The sequence below is a fragment of the Carcharhinus amblyrhynchos genome, chromosome 3 (genome assembly GCF_965287045.1).
Source record: "Carcharhinus amblyrhynchos chromosome 3, sCarAmb.v2.hapA, whole genome shotgun sequence".
Taxonomy (NCBI): domain Eukaryota; kingdom Metazoa; phylum Chordata; class Chondrichthyes; order Carcharhiniformes; family Carcharhinidae; genus Carcharhinus; species Carcharhinus amblyrhynchos.
In genome coordinates this window covers 114028169-114045913 of record NC_137326.1, presented here as the reverse complement: position 1 = coordinate 114045913, position 17745 = coordinate 114028169, and the positions used below count along the sequence as shown (strand labels likewise).

The 17745-nt window shown below is 44.0% G+C and overlaps 1 protein-coding gene across 1 annotated transcript in view; it reads left to right on the top strand.

Annotated features, from left to right (window-relative positions):
• Positions 1 to 3225: 3225 nt before the first annotated feature.
• Positions 3226 to 17745, top strand: part of chrnd (cholinergic receptor, nicotinic, delta (muscle)) — a 40433-nt gene continuing 25913 nt past the window's right edge. Inside the window, exons 1-3 of the mRNA XM_080186471.1 lie at positions 3226 to 3425; positions 10210 to 10355; positions 17107 to 17151. Coding sequence (XP_080042597.1) covers positions 3362 to 3425; positions 10210 to 10355; positions 17107 to 17151 — 255 coding nt within the window. The 5' untranslated portion in view covers positions 3226 to 3361. The remainder of the gene's footprint in view (positions 3426 to 10209; positions 10356 to 17106; positions 17152 to 17745) is intronic.

Genomic DNA, 17745 nt, shown 5'->3' with positions numbered 1-17745 from the left:
GCAGGATAGGATACAAGCAGCAGAAGTTCAAATGAACTGAAGTTAAGAGAGATGAGTGTTCTGGGATGATAAACAAGAGTGAGTTATTAACTCTGTAGCTGGCAAAAGTCACTAATGGTGGAGCAATGCAAACAAAGATACTTCAAAGGCCAGAAATGGAGGAGAGATTATAAATGTAGGGCTTAGACATTTGGAGTGATGAGGCTAGTAAGAGGTTTAAAAACATGAACAAGTTTATTCCTGGGATGTGTGCTTTCCTGGCTGGGTCAGCATTCATTGACCATCCCTTAGAGCATTGCTGTGGATCTGGAGTCACATGTAGGTCAGACCAGGTAAGGATGGCAGATTTCCCTTCCTAGAGGGCATTAGTGAACCAGGTGGGTTTCATGGTCATCATGAGACTTTTAATTCCAGATTTTTATTGAATTCAAATTTCACCATCCGCCATGGTGGGATCGAAATACAGATCGGCAGAGCATTATCCTGGGTCCCTAGATTAGTTGTCCAGTGACATTACCACTGCGCCACTGCCTCCCCTCTAAGAATGCTAAAATCGAGGTATTGCCATTCTAGGAGCCAATACAGGATGGTGAAAAGGGGGATAATGTGTGAACAGGATTTATGCCTGTTAGTATACTGGCAGCAGAGCTTAGAATGGGTTTAAGTTTACAAAGGGTGCAAGATGGGAGTCAGTCTGGAGAATATTGGAACAGTCAAATTTGGAGAAACACGGATAAGTGTTTCAGCAGCAGATGACCTGAGGCTGGGGCGGGGATGGGTAGTATTGTTGAGATAGAAGTCAGCTGTCCTAACATAGAACATAGAACATTACAGCGCAGAACAGGCCCTTCGGCCCATGATGTTGCACCGACCAGTTACAAAACAATGACCCACTAACCTAAACCAATCCCTTTTCGTCCATAAATCTATCCACGGATCTCTTAAATGCCCCCAAACTAGGCGCATTTACAACTGCAGCAGGCAGGGCATTCCAATCCCTCACCACCCTCTGGGTAAAGAACCTACCCCTGACATCCGTCCTATAACTACCCCCCCTTAATTTAAAGCCATGATTTAAAGTCCTTAATTTAAAGTCCTGGTGTTGGAAAGGGTATGGAATGAAAATCTCAGCTTAGGGTCAGATACAACACCAAGATTGTGAAGTTCCTGCTTCAGCCTCAGACAGTGATGAGGGAGAGGATGGAGTTTGCTGCTAGCTCGGGAATAAAGCTTGTGGCAAGGATCAAAAGGATTTGTCTTCTAAATACTTAAAAGTAGAGGAAAATTCTACTTATCCAACAGTGAATCCTGGACAAGCTTGTAACAAATCATGTTGTGGCAACTCCATGGCTCCTCTCTATATCTCATCTCTCCTTTAAAACCCTTATATCAACTGGACCTTCAGTCACTTCCTAATCTACCACAGTAGCTCAGAGCCCACTTCATTTCTCTTAAATCTTTCTGATCTGCGAAGCACCATGGGGTCATTTCCTAATTTAAGGATGATTTATCAAAGCAAATTGTGCTTTGGAATGGAAGTTAGCTCCATTGTATTGTCTGAGAGGCAAGTGGTGATTTCTCTGAGAATGCTATCTATTAATAAGGTCATTAGACTAACAGGAACAGGTTTTCTTTGTTGGGAGGTACAGGGGAAGGGGGAAGGGGGTGGGGGGGTGCGGGATGGTGCCTCACGGTATGGCAAAATACATCCAACAACAGCTTGGTCAGCTTCAAAGTTCAATATAAAGCAGGTAACATGGCCCAGGCTTTCACAAAATCTTACAAATATATTTTTGCCGTTTCTGACAGTTGCTTTCTTTCTCCAGTTACAGATTAATTGGAATGTGTGAAAATGCAACATAGGTTATTCCCATCATAAAATTCCTTCTTTTATCCAATCTAAATGCCACAGCAAATTACAAGTAGGAATATTCCTCGAGCCAACCCACTGTCTGGATATTTAAATCGAGTGCACATTATATTCTGAATTTGTCGTGGAGCTGCTTTCTACTTTACCTGATACTCAAGCACAAGTGGCTGTGTCTGGATCCCTGGGGTTGCATTCCTGCCGACAGCTGGTCGGTCTGAAGTTCAAGCAAAGACAAATATCTCCACTCCCCTCCCCCCCCCCCACACCCTCCTTCCACCACCACCCAAAAGGCTCTTAACGCTTTCCAACGAGGCTAGCCTACTGTTAAAACAAGTTGTGAGAGGGACTGGGGTATTAGGACATTGCTACCTTATCTCTATGAAGCTAATTCTGGTGTGGCAAGTAATGGCACAGCATCTAACTTACTTTTTCTTCCCTTTTTCTATCAAAGCCCTCAAATTTAATAGTAGGAGCAGAAGTAGGCCACTCAGCCCCTCGGCCATTCAATAAGATCATGGCCGTTCTGTTTGTTTTTCATATCCCACTTTCCCATCTTCTCCTGATAGTCTTTGATTCCCTCACCTTCTATCTCTGCCTTAAAAATGTTCAAAGACCCCACTTCCACCACCTTCTGAGACAGATGCCAGAATTTTACCATCTCACCACTGAAGGCTCGTAAGATCCCGCCCAAGGTCAACAGAGAATGCTGTTCTGCGAGCCTCGCCTGCCCCGATTCTGGGATGGGTGAGGCGGTAAAATTCTGTCCAGAGGGTGGGATTTTCCAGCCGCACTCGCCCTTGGACCCTTGCACAGTCTGCTCTAATTCCCATGGCGGGCAGAATTCAGGCTTCTAAAGTTGCACAGCCCTCTAAGGGACAAAATTCTTCTCATCTCTATCTTAAAAAGGCAACTCTTAATTTTAAAACAGTTCCCCCTAGTTCTGAACTCACCCACAAGAGGAAACATTATTTTAATGTCCACCTTGTCAAGACCAGGGTCTTATTTCCTTCAATCAAGTCACCCCTACCCCCTCTCTCTGAAACAAACCCGATCTGTCCAACTGTTCCTCAAAAGGCAACCCACTCGTTCCAGGTATCAATCTCTGAGCCACCTCCAACACATTTATATCCTTCCTCAAATTAGACCAAAACCTTGTGAGTTAACAGTGGGCAGCATGGTGGCACAGTGCTTAACACTGCTGCCTCACAGCACCAGGGACCCAGGTTCAATTCCAGTACAGTAAATCAAGTTAGTGATATGTTTGTTCCATAAACCACAAAGCGAATGTAAGCTCTGATCCACAAACTCAGAGATGGCTATCAGGTGGATTCCAGAGCTTTCACATGGAAGTGAGTTTATTCTATATCTATCCATGCCAGCAGCTGTTTCTGTCAGTTCCAACCTTGGATTAGATTTCAGATTCTCTGTGCCCTTCAAACAAAAGCTGTTACAAACTGCCAAACGCGTAAAGTAGTTATTAAGTTCAGAATCATGCTTATCCAAAAGTGGAACTTTCACATTGTTTACCTTCTCATTGTCCTCCTGTTTTACACAGGTAAGTTAAGTCTTATAATCAATGTTCTGTTCTATTTTTCACTGATAATAGTAATCCATTGGTTTGAATTAAAAGCATTCTCTGATCTGACCTTAAACAGAAGTGTTGTTTAAAATCTGTTTAATTTGAAAGGTTCTTTTGATGTTAAGAGAACTCAATTTCTTTCTGTGGTGTTCAAAACTGGAAGGTTTTCTTTTAAATAGCATGCACAGAAGCTGAGTTAGATAAGCAATTTTGACTTCTGTCGTTTTATTAAAACTGGGTCTTGTGATATTTGCAGAACCCTGTAACATACAGGGCGACACAGTGGTTAGCACTGCTGCCTCACAATGCAAGGGACCTGAGTTCAGTTCCTAGATTGGGAGTCTGCACATTGTCTGCGTGGGTTTCCTCCAGATGCCCTGCTTCTCACTCACAGTCTGAAAGACGCGCTGGTTAGATGCATTGGCCATGCTAAATTTTTCCTCAGTGTACCCAAACAGGTGTGGAGTGGGGCAACTGGGGGATTTTTCGCAGTAACTTCATTGCAGTGTTAATGTAAATCTACTTGTGAACTAATAGTTGTTCCCTGATGATTCTTTGTGCAATCCTCAGACAGCTTACCATTATAGACTAATAATATCGCTAATTTAATCATCACTATTTATCCGTTGATGCTAACCAATATCAGAAGCCCAATCTAGCATTCCCCTCACTTCCTGGAGTGTATTTCCCAATATTCTACATTGAGCAGGTGAGAAGTTATAAAGGAAACTTGTGCAGCTGCTGTTTATTTAGCATATTCTACTCATTAATTCAGGGCAACAAGGATCAGTTTTGCATTAAATTGTGTTTACTTATTAATAATTAGTAAGATTTTTCAGTCAGGATCACAAAACAAAATGAATATACTAAAGACATAAACCAAAGCTTTAGTATTTTAAATAATAGACCAAAATTGAATTTAAAACTAGGATTATAGCAGCAGGAATATTGAACCAGGAAAAAGTTAAGTGCAACAAGTGTAGGACAATCAAATAGATATAAGGCCAATGATTCTTGGGGCCAATGTAGCAGGAAAACTATCTCTATCGTCTGGAGGTCAGATATATCAAAGGGTATATCCAGAAATCATTGTCCTGTAGAGAATGGTGAAGTACTGGCAGCTAAATTTAGTGAATGTGGCAGGAATATTAAATGATCCAGAACTGACCGCTGTATAAAAAACGTCATGCTGGATCTAACAACAGACCATGGCTGACAACAGGCCAGACCTGCAATGCAACATTCCAGAGCCAACCACAGACAGGAGCCGAGCAACAGGCCAGGGCTGACAGCATGCTGGAGTTAACAAGAGTCAGGAGCCTGGCAACCGTCCGGGGCCAATAACAGACTGGAGCCTGGCAATATGTCGGTGTCGTTAGCAGGCCAGAACTAACAACAGACTGTGGTGACAACAGGCAGAAGCCTGGCAATAGGCCACCGCATGACAAGAGGCAAGATCCCGGGTGGCAGGGGAACAGCAACAATCCAGAGTTGACAATTGGGCAATAAGTGCATGTGAGATTATTGAAACTTTATAGGGTTATCTCGCTTATTTCTCAAATGTGAAAACGACAAACAACATAATGGCTGTAATTTTACAGGAATGGGAGAGGGCGAGAGCTGGACCATGGAAGATCCATTGATCTTGGGCGGGATTTTACAGTTTCAGAACAAGTGAGGCCATAAAATTCCACCCAATAATGCTATCCTGAGAGGATGGTATCAGTACTGCTGAGGTTCCAAATCCTACCTTCCATGGGAAAAGTGCTGGTATTTACACAGTGCCTGATAGTGACTCAGGAATATGGTAAAGTTACACACATGGCGGAACTTTCTCATATCCCTGCCAGTGGGTTCAATGGCGGGCAGGGTGAGGAGAATTCAGCGGGTCTCCATGAAGCCAGCAGGAAAACACACCAGCCTGAAACAATTTGGCGTGCAGAAGCCAGGACTTTCTTGAACAAAGCTTCGGCCTGCTTTGAAATTCAGGATAATGCCTGCCAGCAACCCTGGATATAATGGCAGGACAAGAACTACCATGTCTACCCTGCCATGACATACAGTGCTAAGTTGTTTTAAAAATAGGGTTTTGCGATATTTGCAGAACAACATGATACACAAAACCTGAGAGCAGTTGTTCTAACATAAGAACGTAAGAGCATAAGAACTAGGAGCAGGAATAGGCCATCCAACCCCTCGAGCCTGCTCCGCCATTCAATAAAATCATAGCTGATCTTTTTGTGGACTCAGCTTCACTTACCCGCTCGCTCGCCATAATCCTTAATTCCTTTATTGTTCAAAAACTAGCTACCTTTACTTTAAAAACATTCAACAAAGCAGCCTCAGCTGTTTCACTGGGCAGGGAATTCCACAAATTTCTTTACGCTTTGGGTAAAGAAGTTCCTCCTCAACTCAGTCTTAAATCTGCTCTCCCTTATTTTGAGGTTATGTCCCCTAGTTCTAGTTTCACCTGCTAGTGGAAGTAACCTCCCTGCTTCTATCTATTTTCTTCATAATTCTATGTTTCTATAAGATCCTCCCTCATTCTTCTAAATACCAATAAGTATAGCACTGTCTACTCAATCATTCCTCATAAGCCAACCCTCTCAACTCCGGAATCAACCTAGTGAATCTCTTCTGCACCCACCTCCAGTGCCAGTACATCCTTTCTCAATTAAGGAGATCAAAACTGAATACAGTACTCCAGCCTCACATATAGCTGCAACATAACCTCCCCGTTTTAAACTTCATCCCTCTAATAATGAAGAACAAAATTCAATTTGCCTCCTTAATTATCTGCTGCACCTGTAAAACCAATTTTTTTGTGACTCACGCACAAGGGCACCCAGGTCCCTCTGCACAGCAGCAATTTTTTACTGTTTAAGTAATAGTCCATTTTGCTGTTATTCCTACCAAAATGACCTCACATCCAGCTGCCAGACCCTCGCCCACTCAATTAAACTATCTATCTCTCTGCAGACTGTCAGTGTCCTCTGCACACTTTGCTCTCCCACTCATTTTAGTGTCATTTGCTAATTTTGACACACCACACTTGGTCCCCAACTCCAAATCATTCATGTAAATTGTAAACAAATGTGGTCCCAGCACATATCCCTGAGGGATACCACTAGTCACTGATCACCAAATAGAAAAACACCACTTACCCTTACTCTTTGCTTTCTGTTAGTTAACCAATCTCTATCCATACTAATGCATTATCTGTAACACCGTGCACCTTTATCTTATGTAGCAGTCTTTAGTGCGGCACCTTGTCAAATGCCTTCTGGAAATCTGATAATTCTTTGTGCAATCCATTATACACTAATAACACCTACATTTAATCAATACGATTCATCAGTTGACACTAACCAATATCAGCCTAGCTTTCTCTCAGTTCCCAGGGGGCTCTTCCCAATAATCTGCAGTGAGTGAGCAGATCTGAGGAGAAGTCAGAAAGGAAACTGTGTAGTAGTTGATAATTTGTAGCATATTTTACTCATTAATTCAGGGTGACAGGATTCAGCTGTGCACAATCAGTGAGGTCAGGGCTGGAAGATATGGCATGGTTTCCCACCTGCCTCCGCAGCTGAACTTAGGGCCAGATTCTTCCACCTTGTTCATATCTGCAATCCTCCAACCCTGCTGCAGTGAACAGAGATTTCGTTAAGCGCCCAATTCTCCATTCCCGCTTGCAGCAATGGCAGGTGTGAACAGCCAGAGAATTCCGGTTAAGCCCCAGGTGGGAGAATTCTGCCCATAGAATGGGGGCGGGGGTTGGGGGGGTATTTTACCAAGACCTTTATGTCAGGTTTGGAGCTTGTGGGAGAAAGCAGACGTGGAGAATGGTGCCTTGTATTAGTTCCCCATTGTCTTCCTTCCTCCTCTTGCTTTTCCTGTTCGGGATGGCTTCTGTGCAGTGATGACAATCTGTCAGTAGCAGTGGGAAATCAATTAAATTTGTTAAATGGCCAATCAGCAGGAAACCGCCAAGGGCAATGAAATTTTGATAGCACCAGGAACTCAGCTACTTACAGGAAGTGTCTGCTCAGCGAGAGGTCGTGGCATGAAAATCTGACCGTTCCAAGCTTGAGGACAACAATAGGAAGAGTCCTATCTTTGGAACTGCAGCTTCTGGAGACTGTTTTCACAATAAGTGCTTAGGAGCACAGATGTCTGTTGGTTCCCTCAGCCTTTTCCTGCAAACTGTTCATTCCACGCCCCTTCAAGATATTCATCTCAGCAACTGCTGTGAAGGCACCAGTGTAGGTCAGTGAACACTTGGGTGATGGGTGGACAGAACTTTATTTATTTATGTATTAGTGTCACAAGTAGATTTACATTAACACTGCAATGAAGTTACTGTGAAAATCCCCTAGTTGCCACACCCCGCACAAGTACACTGAGGGAGAATTTAGCGTGGCCAACGCACTTAACTAGCACGTCTTTTGGCCTGTGCGAGGAAACTGGAGCACTCGGAGGAAACCCACGCTGACATGGGAAGAACCCAGAGCAGGAATCAAACCTGCGTCCCTGGCGCTGTAAGGCAGCAGTGCTAATCACTGTGCCACTGTGCAGTCCTGGGCAGAAACTTATGTTTCCCCATTAGTGGGTTTACAGGCAGATGCTCTGTAGAATTACCCAGAAAGTCTTCCTGCTGCATACCAGCCTATCCCCGTCCTGTGTGTAATTTACAGAGGGATAGGCGAGGCCTAGGGCAGCCTCAATTAAGGCCCATTTTTAACACCCACAGGTGCTCCCTCTTCCACTGGCCTCACTATTAGGATGTTTTTTATTGGGGAGCAAGTTAAGATAGTAGATTTCTAGGTGGGGGTACAGTTCTTAAGGTAAGGTAACAGTTACAGATATCAGTTAATAAGGGACCAGGATTGGAAGTCCTGTTCAGAAGGACTATTCAAAAGGACTACTCAGTTTGGTGATAATAGGGAGCAGGAGGTGGGTCTCATGACTAGGGGAGATTGGAGAGAATCTGGACAAAGAGGCAAGTTGAGACTAGAGATAGGATGGGGTTTGGGAATACCGGGGGGAAGTTTGGCATGATGGGTTAGGAGAGGAAGTAGAAGCAGTACAGCAGCTGATAGGGTGATTGCAATCTTAGTAGCAAAGAGATCCATCATTCCCATTCACTTGTTCTTGGAGCTGAGGTTGGAGAAGAGAGGAATTGGGATCGCTGACAATAAAACAGAGCAGTATGTCTGCAGCTACCATTGGAGATTTTAAACAGCTTCAAAGTTACAAAAGAAACATGACACTGTTCTGGACACTATTCAAAAAGCAGACTTACACACTGGAATTCTGCCACCACGGAATCAGGGTGTGAGAGGGGCGGTCAATGGAAATGTCTGTCAACCTCGGGCGGGAATTTCCGGTCTCACTCGAGCGAGGTCATAAAATCCCGCCCATAATCTCAGATAAAGGCAAAATACTGCAGATGCTGGAATCTGAGATTTATAATCTCCCTTGTTTCACAACAAAGACCCTTCAAACCAGGCACAGTAAAGGAAAGTCAGAAATATACAGAAATACATAATAAATTACAACGCATAATCAATTTTAAAATTACAATTTAATAATCAATTCACAATAAGTATTAAAACTGGTGAGATAGATTTTCCTTGGTGCTACTCATGGTGAGACAGATGTCATTTTATCAGGATAAGAATGTCATTCCATGTAATGCATTCCTCATATCTTGCTGTTTTGTTAGAATGGAGTCCCTTTAAATCAAAAAGGTTGAATTGTTGTTGTGTAAATATGGCTCAGGTCAAGCAACATTAGTTGTCCTTGATTTGATTTGAATTTGATTTATTATTATCACATTATTAGTATACAATGAAAAGTATTGTTTCTTGTGTGCTATACAGACAGACCATACTGTTCATAGAGAAGGGAAAGAGAGAGTGCAGAATGTAGTGTTATAGTCATAGCTAGGGCGTAGAGAAAGATCAACTGAGAGCGAGGTAGGTCCATTCAAAAGTCTGACGGGAGCAGGGAAGAATCTGTTTTTGATTCCAGTTGGTACGTGACCTCAAACATTTGAATCTTTTTCCTGATAGGAAAAGGTGGAAGGGAGCATGTCCGGAGCGCGTGGGGTCCTTAGTTATGCTGGCTGCTTTTCTGAGGCAGCTGGAAGTGTAGACAGAGTCAATGGATGGGAGGCTGGTTTGCGTAATGGACTGGGCTACATTCACGACCCTTTGTAGTTTCTTGCAGTTTTGGGCAGAGCAGTAGTCATACCAAGCTGTGATATAACAAGAAAGAATGCTTTCTGTAGTGCATCTGTTGTTGGTGAGAGTCATAGCTGACATGCCAAATTTCCTTAGTCTTCTGAGAAAGTAGAGGCATTCGTGAACTTACTTAACTATAATGTTGGCATGGGGGAACCAGGACAGGTTGTCGTGATCTGGACACCTAGAAACATGAAGCTCTCGACCCTTTCTACTCATCCCCATTGATGTAGACAGGGGCATGTCTCCACTACATTTCCTGAAGTCGATAACTATCTGGTGAAGGGACTATTCAGCATAAAGTTAATTAGAGCTTAATTGTTATTCAGCCTAGAGATCAAAACCCAATGAAACATTCTTGCTGTATTATTTTTTAAGTGTAATTACAAGGGTTATTTTCTTTAAGTAATACACTACAGACATTCTGATTATTATGTTGATAAGATATTTCAGCTAGTGGGGAGATTTCTCCACTCATTCCAAATGACGTGCATTCTTTCTCTTTTTATTGGTAGGATGTTCCGGTTTGAATGATGAGGAGAGGTTGATTAACGATCTTTTAGTCGTTCGAAAATATAATAAGGATGTACGGCCAGTCCGGCGGAAGGATGAAGTGGTGGACATTTCAATAGGTTTAACACTCTCCAATCTCATTTCATTGGTAAGTTAACACTTATTGGGGAGCATTGACACCTGAATCTACTCACAGAACATGTACAAATTGCCAATTAAGCAAAGTCAATTCCAATTTTATATCCCATTCTGTTTCTGCATATTAAAAGCACTCACTTTAAAAAAGGAAGTAGTTAGTGTTGATTATAAAAGGCCAAAAGGCCTGTTTCTGTGTTGTAGAGTTCTACGGTTATATGGTTCTAATGTTCACCCAGACTCTTCCACCCATTCCCATAGTTTATTTCTCTCATTTTGCACATACACAGGGAAGTATTTAAATGAATACCTGGCACGATTCACCAGATTTTGTGCCAGGGTTGCATAAAAACTGGGTACAAAGGGCATTGTATTTGCATGGGAACTCTTGGCGGAGAACACACTATTATTTTCCATTTGTTACAGTTTTGGTGTAAGTTTGCCATTTGCTTCAAGAACATGGTGGTTAGCACTGCTGCCTCACAGTGCTGGGTGCCCAGGTTCAATTCCGGTCTCGGGTCACTATCTGTGTAGAATTTGCATGTTCTTTCCGTGTCTGCGCGGGTTTCCTCCGGATGCTCTGATTTCCTTCCACACTCCAAAGATGCGCGGGTTAGGTTGATTGGCCATGCAAAATTGCGCCTTAATGTCGAGGGACTAGGAAGATAAATATGTGAGGGTAGGGGGATAGGAACTGGGTGGGATTGTTGTTGGTGAAGGTTCAATGGACAAATGGCCTCCTTCTGCACTGTAGCTTCTATGACTCCATGACACCTCATAGTCTGCAGAATATGCACAGCACCAAGAACATAAAGAACAGGAGCAGGAGCAGATTATACTGCTCATTGAGACTGCTCCACCATTCAGTACCACCATATAGTTGATAATCAGCCATAACTTCACTTTCCCATCCTTTCCCAGCCTTTCTCAAATCTCAGGAAGACTAGAAATCCGCCTATCACATCTTAAATACGTCAAATAATGCCACATTCAACCTGAGGCAGAGAATTGCAAAGGTTCACAATCCTTCGTGTGAAGAAATTTCTCTTCATCTCAGTACTAAATGATTATAAAGATGGCATTTAAGGTCATGTGAGACTGCTCATATCACCAGTGTGTTTCTCAATATTGTTAATGGAGGAAACAAGTGCGAGAACTTTAACGAGGAGATCCATGTCATTTGGCTTTTCTGGAGATCATTGGGATTGCCAAGTCCAGGGTAAAAAAGGATAAGAGATTCTATGGCAGATGAACTAAGACAAGGACAAAGACAGCTGATGTTACAGATGGGAGGGCTTCATGATACAAGGTTCAGAGGTTCATCCTTGAGTTAAATACAATTCTTCAGCCTCTGTCAGTTGTCAGTGAGAGGTATGGATTTGGTAACTAGAGTTCAGGAACAATGGGCTGAATTTAATATTCTCCAGTTTTCAGTTTCAAAGGCAAGAAGTATGTTAAATCCAACAGGCCTCCATCCCACTCCCTATAGACCTGCCCTGATCCGATTACAATTTTATCTGTGGCAGGGATGGTACAGACTGCTGGCCACCCAGTGGGCTGATTGAAGCCCTTATAATAGGCAATTAATACTCATTCATCCAGCAGTCTAAATTAAACTGACAATGGGAGAGGCCACCATAATACAACCAACTGGTAGGTTACCCTGGGTGGGATGGTTGTGATGTGGAGATGCCGGCGTTGGACTGGGGTAAACACAGTAAGATGTCTAACTACACCAGGTTAAAGTCCAACAGGTTTATTTGTAGCAAACACCACTAGCTTTTGGAACTGGCTGTTCCTTCGTCAGATGGGCTGGTTGTGAGCAGAGGTGTGCCCCTCTTTAACTTATCTATTGGAAGCATCTCCTGCATAAGGCGTTAACTATGCAAGGTTCCCCTCCCACCATGGCCTCTCAAATCCCAGCCCCCACTCTCTTGCCAGCATCTTACCCAAACCCACTTAAAAAGCTGTGATCCATCGCTGATTATCTCCTCAATCTCCAAATGCAGTACTAGCAGTTGCCAAATTGACACTGACAGAAATTGAGAGCTGGTGGCCTCTGATTAGCCAATGGCTTTCTGGGGCTGGACTTCCTGACGGGCAGAAAACCCATCTCCAGATTATTAGTGACCAACTGCTTCTTGGCTGCAGGGCAGCTAAGGGTGGGTGAGCTCTCTGGGGTAGACCACGGAGCCTGGTATAATACAGCCCAATGGTTTTGGCACTTCCAATATTCCATTGGAGGGGATTTCAACTCATCCAACACTGGATATTGGACAAGCTGAATGACACTTTAAAGATGGTGGAAGGGTTAAAAGAGGTAGAGATGAGGAACTAAGTGTTATCAGCCTGCATGTGGAAGGGGTTGGCATAGTGGTATTGTAGCTGTACTCATAATCCAAAGACCCAAGGCTCTGGCAGCCCAGGTTTGAATCCCACCATGGCAGATGATGAAATTTGAATTTAATAAAAATCTGGAGCTAAAAGTCCATTGATGGTATTAGGCAGAAACTTTCAAAAGTTAATTGGGAGAGTCTGTGGAAAGGCAAAGGGACATCTGGTAAGTGGCAGGCTTTCAAAAGTTTGTTAACCAGGGTTCAGGTAAGCACATTCCTCTTAGAGTGAAAGCCAAGACTGGCAGAAGTAGAGAAACCTGAATGACTTGGGATATTGAGGCCCTGGTCAAAAAGAGGGAAGCACATGGCATGCATAGGCAGTTGGGATCAATTGAATTGCTTGAAGAATGTAGGGATGTAGGAGCAGAGTTTAGAGAGAAATCAGGAGGACAAAAAGTAGACGCAAGATTGTTTTGACAGATAAGGCAAAGGACAATCCAAAGATCTTCGACAAATACATAAAAGTCAAAGGAGTAACTAGGGAGAGAATAGGGCCTCTTAAGGATCGAGAAGGTCATCTATGTGCGGATCCTAAAGAGATGGATGAGATCCTAAATAAATATTTCTCATTGGTATTTACTGTTGAGAAAAGCATGGATGTTACAGAACTTGGGGAAATAAATAGTGATGTCTTGAGGAGTGTACATATTACAGAGAAAGAGGTGCTGGAAATCTTAAAGTGCATCAAGGTAGATAAATCCCTGGGACCTGATGAAGTGTATCCCAGGACATTGTGGGAGGCAAGGGAGGAAATTGCGGGTCCCCAAGCAGAGATATTTGAATCATCGATAGTCACAAGTGAAGTGCCTGAAGATTAGTGGGGTGGCAAATGTTATGCCTTTGTTTAAAAAGGGCTGCAGGGAAAAACTGGGAACTACAGGGCAGTGAGCCTCACATCCACGGTGGGTAAGTTGGTGGAAGGTATTTTGAGAGACAGAATCTACAGGCATTTAGAGATGCAAGGACTGATTAGGGATAGTCAGCATGGCTTTTTGAGCAGAAAATCATATCTCACAAATTTGATTGAGTTTTTTGAAGGGGTAACCAAGAAGGTAGATGAGGGCAGTTGGGGGCCAAACTAAAGAGTAGGACCTCTAGGGTGGCACTCTCTGGGTTGTTGCCCAGTACCAGCAGGGTACTGAAGGGAATAGACAGAGTCAATAGTGAGAGACTGCTCCCTAGATTGGTTACAAATACAAGAGGACATGATTTAAGGGTGAGGGGGGAGAGCTATAATTTGGATATGAGAGGAAGGTTCTTTACGCAGAGAGTTGTAGGGGTATGGAACGCGCTACCGAGTAGGTTGGTGGAGGCGGGAACGTTGGACTCGTTTAACGTTCAGTTAGATAAGCACATGAGTGAAACGAGGATGGAGGGTTATGGTAGGGGTTATTAAATAAGGGTTAGAACCTCGGGAGACACCGGAAAGGCAGGCTTGTGATTAACGTTTTTATCTTTTATTCCGCAGGTGGATGTCCACCTCGTTGTCAAACGAGGGGCATGCACACGGTGGGTCGTGCGTGGGCTACTCTTGGAGGTTCCAGGAGTGGCCTAGTACTTCGTGTCGGTGTGTGTGCTTGATCCTGGACCGGTAGAAGGGCGCCGCAACAGCTCAGTGACTAGCACTGCTAGCTGTGCAGATACATGGATTTGGGCCTGTGTCTGTGGGAGTTTGTGCATTCTCCCTGTGGTTGCGTGGGTTTCCTCCGGGCGCTCCGGTTTCCTCCCACACCCCAAAGATGTGCTCTTAGGCTGATTGGTGTACCAAATTGACACTATTCTCCCCTGAATCTGGCTAAGTCAGGGGTTCTATTCGTAGAACGCAGGGTAGAATAGGTGTAGGGTGATGCGGCGGTGCGGGCTTGTTGGGCCGAAGGGCCTGTTTCCCGTGCTGGGTTGTTCTTTGTTCTTCTTTGTTCTTAATGTTGTCTATATGGACTTTAGCAAGGCTTTTTGACAAGGTACCAAATAGTTGTTGGATAAGGTTAAATCTCATGGATCCAGGGTGAGGTATCTAAATGGACACAAAATTGGCTTCATGACAGAAGCCAGAGGGTGGTGGCAGAGGGTTGTTTTTCAAACTGGAGGCCTATGACCAGCAGTGTGCCTCAGGGATCAGTACTGGGTCCACTGTTACCTGTCATTTATATTAATAATTTGGATGAGAATATAGGAGGCATGGTTAGTAAGTTTGCATATGACATCAAGATTCGTGGAATAGTGGATAGTGAAGAAAGTTATCTCCAATTTCAACAGGATCTTGATCAATTGGGCCGATGGGCTGATGAATGGCAGATGGAGTTTAATTTAGACAAATGTAAGGTGATGCATTTTGGTAGATTGAACCAGGGCAGGGCTTACTCAGTTAATGGAAGGGCGTTGGGGAGAGTTACAGAACAGAGAGATTTAGGGGTACATGTTCATAACTCCTTGAAAGTGGAGTCACAGGTGGACAGAGTGGTGAAGAAGGCATTCAGCACGCTTGGTTTCATTGGTCAAACATTGAATAGAGGAGTTGGGACATTTTGTTGAAGTTGTAGAAGATATTGGTAAGGCCACACTTGGAGTAAGATGTACAGTTCTGGTTACCCTATTATAGAAAAGATATTATTAAACTAGGAAGAGTGCAGAAAAAATCTACTAGGATGTTACTGGGACTTGATGATTATGAGGAGAGGCTGGATAGACTGGGACTTCTTTCTCTGGAGTGTAGAAGGCTGAGGGATGATCTTATAGAGTCTATAAAATAATGAATGGCATAGATCAGCTGGATAGTCAATATCTTTTCCCAAAGACAGGAGAGTCTAAAACTAGAGGTTTAAAGTTTAAGGGTTTAAGGTTTAATAGGTTTAAGGTGAGAGGAGAGAGATACAAAAGTGTCCAGAGGGGCAATTTTTTTCACACAGAGGGTGCCTGCCCCTTCTCTCCACTCACGTTGTATGTACCTTTAAAACTTGATTACCTGTAAAGACTCATATTCCAACCATTATTTTGTAAATTGAGTTTGTGTCTTTCTATGCCCTGTTTGTGAACAGAACTCCCACTCACCTGACGAAGGGGCAGCACTCCAAAAGCTAGTGGCTTTTGCTACCAAATAAACCTGTTGGACGTTAACCTGGTGTTGTGAAACTTCTTACTAAGATAAGAATTATGCCAGGAAAGTGCAGTCCCATCCAGTTGGATGACAATAGAGAGGCATTTGAGGTCCAGTCAAAGACCATTGAGAATGACAGGAAGGGTTAGTTTAGCATTCTCACAGTCACACAGGATATCATTTACAGCTTCGTTAAGAGATTTCTCAATACTGTGTCAGAAGAAGAAAGCTGACCAGAGGAATTCGAACATTAGGTTCTAGGAACGATGACCATTGATTTGGGAGGCAACAGCACACTCTGGAACTTTGGAAAAGGAAGGGAGCTTGAAAATGAGGTGGTAATTTGCAAGGATAGGGGTTCAAAGCCAATATGAATGAACACAAACTATTGATGAAAACTAGCAGAAAGGATTGTCAGCATTGATTAGCGAGCTCAGGTCAGTAGTCTCCTGGCCCGCGAGCATGTCCCCTCCTCCGTCGGGAGAGGTTCCCACTAGTGGGGTTTACAACTGCTTTCCATAATGGGGAACAGGTGTCCTCACTGTACTATTGGAAACAGAGGTCATTGAGGTTCCCCTCGGGGAGGTCGGAGATAAGAACGGTTGCCCCTTGGGCAGCACTAGCCATGCAGTGCCAGCTTGGCCCCCTGGTACTGCCCAAGGGGCACACAGCACTGCCCATCAGACACCCTACGCAGTGTCAAGGGGACTGGGGCCAGAAAGAGACAGGGCATACTGGGAGGGTAGAGCCTATTGGGGAGGAGGGATCAGTAGTGGGAGGTACCCGCTGCCACTCTGCAGGAGGATTGATGGAAAGGGAGGAAGGAGGATGATCAGGACTGGTCATTGGGGGTGGGGTTGTTGGGGCTAGCCATGGGGAGGTAGTTCGGGACTGACATTTGGGGGTGGTTGGGGCTGGCTATGGTGGGGGGGGTGGGGGGGAGACTGGTCTGGGGGAGTCTGATAGGCCAGCAATCGGGTGGAGCTGGCGAGCGGGAGGCCGGCAATGGGGGACCTGTGCTGAGGTGCCAATCTCCCCACTGATAAATTGCACATGCACAGTAGTCCACTCAGTAAAATGCTGCCGGCCTCTTGCCAGCATGAATCCCTCTAATGCACTCTGTGATGCACAGATTGTCGGTGATTCGTTCTGGTAAGTACATCCAAAATACAGGTAGGATATTCTCCCAATTTCCCGCCGGTTAGGCACTTAGTTTTTGCTAAGAATCCCAGCCATAATCTCTAATGTATTTTTGTGTTCTCAATTCCTTATAGAAAGAAGTTGATGAGACTCTGACTACAAATGTATGGATTGACCATGTGAGTATAGGAAGCAGTCATGTAGCATATTTCTCAATTCTTTTTATATCATGGCCAGGAATTTTCAGGTTCTGGATTTTCCCTTCAATGGACATTAATTTACTGGGGTGGGACTTCCACCCTCACTCAAGAAAAAGCCCTGCTTCAGACTGGTTGGCAGGTCTCTAAACAAGCAGTGCCAGAAGCTGTAGCAGATATGATTGGGACTGCATGCTGTGTGGGGGCTTTAGGGCAAAGAGGAGAGATAAGGACTGATGGATGGGCAAAAAGGAGTACAGATGTTGGTGGAGCGGCCACGGGGTGGAGGGAGCACCTATACTGCCAGACCAACAGGGAAGGAAAGCGATGGCCTAGTGGTATTACTGCTAGACTATTAATCCAGAAACTCAGCGAATGTTCTGAGGACATGGGTTCAAATCCCACCACCGCAGATGTGGAATTTGAATTTAATAATCTGGAATGAAGAATCTAATGATGACCATGATTGTCCATTGTCATAAAAACACGTCTGGTTCACTAATGGCCTTTAGGGAAGGAAATCTGCCATCCTTACCTGGTCTGGCCTACATGTGATTCCAGACCCACAGCAATGTG